The sequence below is a fragment of the Heterodontus francisci genome, unplaced genomic scaffold (assembly GCF_036365525.1).
Source record: "Heterodontus francisci isolate sHetFra1 unplaced genomic scaffold, sHetFra1.hap1 HAP1_SCAFFOLD_545, whole genome shotgun sequence".
Lineage (NCBI taxonomy): Eukaryota > Metazoa > Chordata > Chondrichthyes > Heterodontiformes > Heterodontidae > Heterodontus > Heterodontus francisci.
In genome coordinates this window covers 718,120-724,711 of record NW_027141258.1, presented here as the reverse complement: position 1 = coordinate 724,711, position 6,592 = coordinate 718,120, and the positions used below count along the sequence as shown (strand labels likewise).

The window sequence follows — 6,592 nt, the reverse complement described above, 5'->3', positions numbered from 1 at the left end:
ACAGAGAGAGAGAGAGAGGGGGGAGCGACAGAGAGAGAGAGGGGGGAGCGACAGAGAGAGAGAGGGGGGAGCGACAGAGAGAGAGAGGGGGGGAGCGACAGAGAGAGAGAGGGGGGAGCGACAGAGAGAGAGAGGGGGGAGCGACAGAGAGAGAGAGGGGGGAGCGACAGAGAGAGAGAGGGGGAGCGACAGAGAGAGAGGGGGGAGCGACAGAGAGAGAGAGAGACGGAGCGACAGAGAGAGAGAGAGACGGAGCGACAGAGAGAGAGAGAGACGGAGCGACAGAGAGAGAGAGAGACGGAGCGACAGAGAGAGAGAGAGACGGAGCGACAGAGAGAGAGAGAGACGGAGCGACAGAGAGAGAGAGAGACGGAGCGACAGAGAGAGAGAGAGACGGAGCGACAGAGAGAGAGAGAGACGGAGCGACAGAGAGAGAGAGAGACACGGAGCGACAGAGAGAGAGAGAGACACGGAGCGACAGAGAGAGAGAGAGACGGAGCGACAGAGAGAGAGAGAGACGGAGCGACAGAGAGAGAGAGAGACGGAGCGACAGAGAGAGAGAGAGACGGAGCGACAGAGAGAGAGAGAGACGGAGCGACAGAGAGAGAGAGAGACGGAGCGACAGAGAGAGAGAGACGGAGCGACAGAGAGAGACGGAGCGACAGAGAGAGACGGAGCGACAGAGAGAGACGGAGCGACAGAGAGAGAGAGAGAGAGACGGAGCGACAGAGAGAGAGAGAGAGAGACGGAGCGACAGAGAGAGAGAGAGAGACGGAGCGACAGAGAGAGAGAGAGAGACGGAGCGACAGAGAGAGAGAGAGAGACGGAGCGACAGAAAGAGAGAGAGAGACGGAGCGACAGAGAGAGAGAGAGAGACGGAGCGACAGAGAGAGAGAGAGAGACGGAGCGACAGAAAGAGAGAGAGAGACGGAGCGACAGAAAGAGAGAGAGAGACGGAGCGACAGAGAGAGAGACGGAGCGACAGAGAGAGAGAGAGAGAGACGGAGCGAGAGAGGGAGACATGGAGCGAGAGAGGGAGAGACGGACAGAGATTAATTGTGACGAAACACAGCGACACGGATGCAGTACACACAAAGGCTTTTTTTGAACACTTGAGGTTGCTGCCTTTATTGGGGACCATTCTGCATCGAGTATCACACCACTACCTCGAATGACTGTTGTTTGGGGGTCGAGGGGAAGTTCACTGGCCCCAGGACCCCGAGCGTAGGTGGTGCAGAGGAACTGGGGAAGAATTGCAGTCACTGCTGCTACACCAGCAAACGCTGCCGTTATGGCACGCACAGCAAGATCCCACAAACAGGGACCGAGGCAAGCGAGGGAGAAACGTTTGTGCCCAAGGACGAGGTGGGGTGAACAAGCACGTCCTAGGCCCAACCATCTTCAGCTGCTTCATCAATGACCTTCCTTGAATCATAAGGTCAGAAGTGGGGATGTTCGCTGATGATTGCACAATGTTCAGCTCCATTCGTGACTCCTCAGATACTGAAGCAGTCCGTGTAGAAATGCAGCAAGACCTGGACAATATCCAGGCTTGGGCTGATAAGTGGCAAGTAACATTCGCGCCACACAAGTGCCAGGCAATGACCATCTCCAACAAGAGAATCTAACCATCTCCCCTTGACATTCAATGGCATTACCATCACTGAATCCCCCACTATCAACATCCTGGGGGTTACCATTGACCAGAAACTGAACTGGACCAGCCATATAAATACCGTGGCTACAAGAGCAGATCAGAGGCTGGGAATTCTGCGGTGAGTAACTCACCTCCTGACTCCCCAAAGCCTGTCCACCATCTACAAGGCACAAGTCAGGAGTGTGATGGAATACTCTCCACTTGCCTGGATGGGTGCAGCTCCAACAACACACAAGAAGCTCGACACCATCCAGGACAAAGCAGCCCGCTTGATTGGCACCCCATCTACAAACATTCACTCCCTCCACCACCGACACACAGTGGCAGCAGTGTGTACCATCTACAAGATGCACTGCAGCAATGCACCAAGGCTCCTTCGACAGCACCGCCCAAGCCTGCGACCTCTACCAACTAGAAGGACAAGGGCGGCAGATGCGTGGGGAACACCACCACCTGCAAGTTCCCCTCCGAGTCGCACACCATCCTGACTTGGAACTATAATTGGCCGTTCCTTCACTGTCGCTGGGTCAAAATCCAGGAACTCCCTTCCTCACCGCACTCTGGGTGTACCTACCCCACACGGACTGCAGCAGTTCAGGAAGGCAGCTCACCACCACCTTCTCGAGGGGTACTTCGGGATGGGCAACAAATGCTGGCCTGGCCAGCGACACCCACATCCCAATTATTAATTTAAAGAAACACACAAACTGACAGGGGGAGGGGGCAGATGTCTAAGCACCAACTCTGAGACAGACAGCGCCGCGAGGGTGAGGGTCGAGCCTGAAGGCAGACCTGGGTCCAGTAACGGTTGACGATGAGGAGCGTGGCGTCGTCGGTGGCCTGCCGCTTCTCCAGCTTCTCGATGCGCTCTCGCAGCTCGTCCTCGATGGCCTGCCGCTGCTCCAGCCTCTCCGCCAGCTTCTTGTTCTTGAACTGCAGCACCTTGAGGTCCATCTCCTCCTGCAGGGCAAACAAAGAGGGTACAGTGAAAGCAACCGGAAAAGGCTTGGGGTGGGGGCGGGGGTGGGGAGGAGGGGGGAAAAGGTCGGTGATTGAGAGACGTCCAATTCAATCAGACCCGTCAACGTTAAACAAGCAAACAGGCAGACCTGTATTTCTACATACCCAAGACACCTTTCAGGACTGCTAGCAAACAAAATGCAGCGGATGCGGAGTATATGGACTAGCAGAAGGCACTGGATAAAGTGCTTGATGTGGAGAGGCGAAAGGAACAGAAGGATATGGGGATGGGGGTGAGATTGTGGAGGGGGGGGGGGGGTAGGAGGAGGCTCGTGTGGAGCAGAAACACATGCACGGAGCTGAAGGGCCGAATGGCCTGTTTCTATGCACTGAAATTCTGTGTAATATTTAGTTTGCACAGCACAAGAGGCTTCTTAAGGGCACACAACAATTTACAACGGTATTTATACGCCAACTCTCCCGGAAAAAAAAATGGGTCGATTCATCGGAGTGTTATTAAACCCACCCACGCGGTTTACCAAACTCGTAGTTAAGGAGCGGAGTGGGAGACGGAGAGGGGGAGGAAGGTTTCGGGAGAGAATTCCAGGGCCCAGGACTGTAGTACCTGAGCGTACAGCCGCCAATGTGGGAGTGATGGAAGTTACAAACACGCAAGAGGCCAGAAGGAGGAGTGCAGAGGGTCAGAGGAGGTTATAAATGGAGGCAGGGGGTGGAGGACTATGGGGAAAGTTAAACAGCAGGATGGGAATTTTTCAATCGATGAGTTGCTCGACCAGGAACCAAACGAAACCTGGTGTCAGTTAGAATAAGGGGTAGCAGTGTTCTGGAGCAACTACATTTGATGCACAGTGCAACACCGAAGACCAGTCAGGCACGCTCCCTCAGTACTGACCCTCCGACAGTGCGGAGCTCCCTCAGTGCTGACCCTCCGACAGCGCGGTGCTCCCTCAGTACTGACCCTCCGACAGCGCGGTGCTCCCTCAGTACTGACCCTCCGACAGTGCGGAGCTCCCTCAGTGCTGACCCTCCGACAGCGCGGTGCTCCCTCAGTACTGACCCTCCGACAGCGCGGAGCTCCCTCAGTGCTGACCCTCCGACAGTGCGGAGCTCCCTCAGTGCTGACCCTCCGACAGCGCGGTGCTCCCTCAGTACTGACCCTCCGACAGCGCGGTGCTCCCTCAGTACTGACCCTCCGACAGTGCGGAGCTCCCTCAGTGCTGACCCTCCGACAGCGCGGTGCTCCCTCAGTACTGACCCTCCGACAGCGCGGTGCTCCCTCAGTACTGACCCTCCAACAGTGCGGTGCTCCCTCAGTACTGACCCTCCGACAGCGCGGTGCTCCCTCAGTACTGACCCTCCGACAGCGCGGTGCTCCCTCAGTACTGACCCTCCGACAGCGCGGTGCTCCCTCAGTACTGACCCTCCGACAGCGCGGTGCTCCCTCAGTACTGACCCTCCGACAGCGCGGTGCTCCCTCAGTACTGACCCTCCAACAGTGCGGTGCTCCCTCAGCGCTGACCCTCTGACAGTGCGGCGCTCCCTCAGTGCTGACCCTCTGACAGTGCGGCGCTCCCTCAGTGCTGACCCTCCGACAGTGCGGCACTCCCTCAGCACTGACCCTAGACAGCGCGGTGCTCCCTCAGTACTGACCCTCCGACAGTGCAGCGCTCCCTCAGTACTGACCCTCCGACAGCGCGGTGCTCCCTCAGCACTGACCCTCCGACAGTGCGGCGCTCCCTCAGCACTGACCCTCTGACAGGGCGGCGCTCCCTCAGCACTGACCCTCTGACAGGGCGGCGCTCCCTCAGCACTGACCCTCTGACAGGGCGGCGCTCCCTCAGCACTGACCCTCTGACAGGGCGGCACTCCCTCAGCACTGACCCTCTGACAGTGTGGCACGCCCTCAGCACTGACCCTCTGACAGTGTGGCACTCCCTCAGCACTGACCCTCCGACAGTGTGGCACTCCCTCAGCACTGACCCTCTGACAGTGTGGCACGCCCTCAGCACTGACCCTCCGACAGTGTGGCACTCCTTCAGCACTGACCCTCTGACAGTGCAGCGCTCCCTCAGCACTGACCCTCCGACAGCGCGGTGCTCCCACAGCACTGACCCTCCGACAGTATGCCACTTGCTTCCTAGTGTACTAGCAATGGGGAGTGTTGGCTTAGAGGGGGCTCAAGTCTCTGAAGTGGGGCTGAGATGGCACAAGGAAGAAGGTGGGGGCAGGCAGTATGGTGAGTGACAGGGCTCATGCACCAGATTTAAGGCAAACAGCAAAAGCAACAGTGGGGAAGATGAGGAGAATTGCTTTTAAAAAACGCAGCAAGTTGCTGTAATCTGGAACGCACTGGCTGAAAGGGCAGTGGAGGCACAGTCAAGTGTAACTTTCAGAAGGGAATTGACAAAATACTTTCCATGGATCTTACAGCATGGAACTAGGCCATTCGGCCCTTCAGCTCCGTGCTGGTGTTCCTGCGCCACACGAGCCTCCCCCCCCAACCCCTCTCCATCTCACCCTATCACCATATCCTTCTATTCCTTTCTCCCTCTTGTCTTTATCCAGCTCCCCCCCTTAAATACATCGAAACTATTTACCTCAACCACTCCCTGTGGGAGCGAGTCCCACATTCTCCCCACTCTCTGGGGAAAGATGTTTCTCCTGAATTCCCCCATTGGCTTTATTAGTGACTGCCGTATATTGATTGCCCCCCAGTTCTGGTCTCGCCCGCAAGTGGAAACCCCTTCTCTCCATCTACCCGATCGAAACCCCTTTCATAATCTTAAAGACCTCGATCAGGTCACCCCTCAGCCTTCTCTTTTCGAGAGAAAAGAGCCCCAGCCTGGTCAATCCTTCCTGATAGTTCTAACCTCTCAGTTCTGGTATCATGGTTTTGTGAAAGGGAAATCATGTTTAACCAATTTATTGGAGTTCTTTGAGGGAGTTACGTGTGCTGTGGATGAAGGGGAACCGGTGAATGTATTGTACTTGGATTTCCAGAAGGCATTTGATCAGGTGCCACATCAAAGGTTATTGCAGAAAATAAAAGCTCATGGTGTAGGGGGTAACATATTGGCATGGATAGAAGATTGACCAGCTAACAGGAAACAGAGAGTAGGCATAAATGGGTCATTTTCTGGTTAACAAGATTAACGAGTGGTGTGCCAAAGGGGCCTCAACCTTTTACAATATATATAAATGACTTAGATGAAGGGACCAAAGGTAAGGTTGCTAAATTTGGCGATGACACAAAGATGGGTAGGAAAGCAGGTTGCGAAGAGGACATAAGGAGGCTACAAAGGGATATAGATAGGTTCAGTGAGTGGGCAAAAATCTGGCAAACGGAGTATAATGTGGGAAAATGCGAAGTCGTCCATTTTGGCAGGAAGAATTAAAAAGAAGCACATTATCTAAATGGAGAGAGATTGCGGAAACTCTGAGATGCAGAGGGATCTGGGTGTCCTAGTGCACGAATCGCAAAAGGATAGCATGCAGGTGTAGCAAGTAATTAGGAAAGCTAATAGAATGTTATCGTTTATCGGGAGGGGAATTGAATATAAAAGTAGGGAGGTTATGCTTCAGTTATACAGGGCATTGGTGAGACCACATCTGGAGTACTGTGTGCAGTATTGGTCTCCTTATTAAAGAAAGGATATAAATGCATCGGAAGCAGTTCAAAGGAGGTTTACTAGACTGATATCTGGAATGGGCTGGCTATATTAGAAGGAAAGATTCGACAGGCTAGGCTTCTAAACTTCAGCGGATACAAGCCTAGCCTATCCAATCTTTCCTCGTAAGACAGCCCGCCCATTCCAGGTATTAGTCTAGTAAACCTTCTCTGTACTGCCTCCATGATGGATTCCTTGCTCCGTGTGTGCATTCGCAGAATCTCACAGCACAGGAGGCGGCCCTTTGACCCATCGTTACTGTGCCGGCTCCTTCAAAGAGCTACCC

The 6,592-nt window shown here is 54.7% G+C and overlaps 1 protein-coding gene across 1 annotated transcript in view; it reads right to left on the bottom strand.

The window, feature by feature from the left end:
- Positions 1–2,332: 2,332 nt before the first annotated feature.
- Positions 2,333–6,592, bottom strand: part of LOC137362560 (E3 ubiquitin-protein ligase BRE1B-like) — a 48,490-nt gene continuing 44,230 nt past the window's right edge. The window contains exon 3 of the mRNA XM_068026956.1: positions 2,333–2,617. Within this exon, the coding sequence (XP_067883057.1) occupies positions 2,348–2,617 (270 nt within the window). The 3' untranslated portion in view covers positions 2,333–2,347. The remainder of the gene's footprint in view (positions 2,618–6,592) is intronic.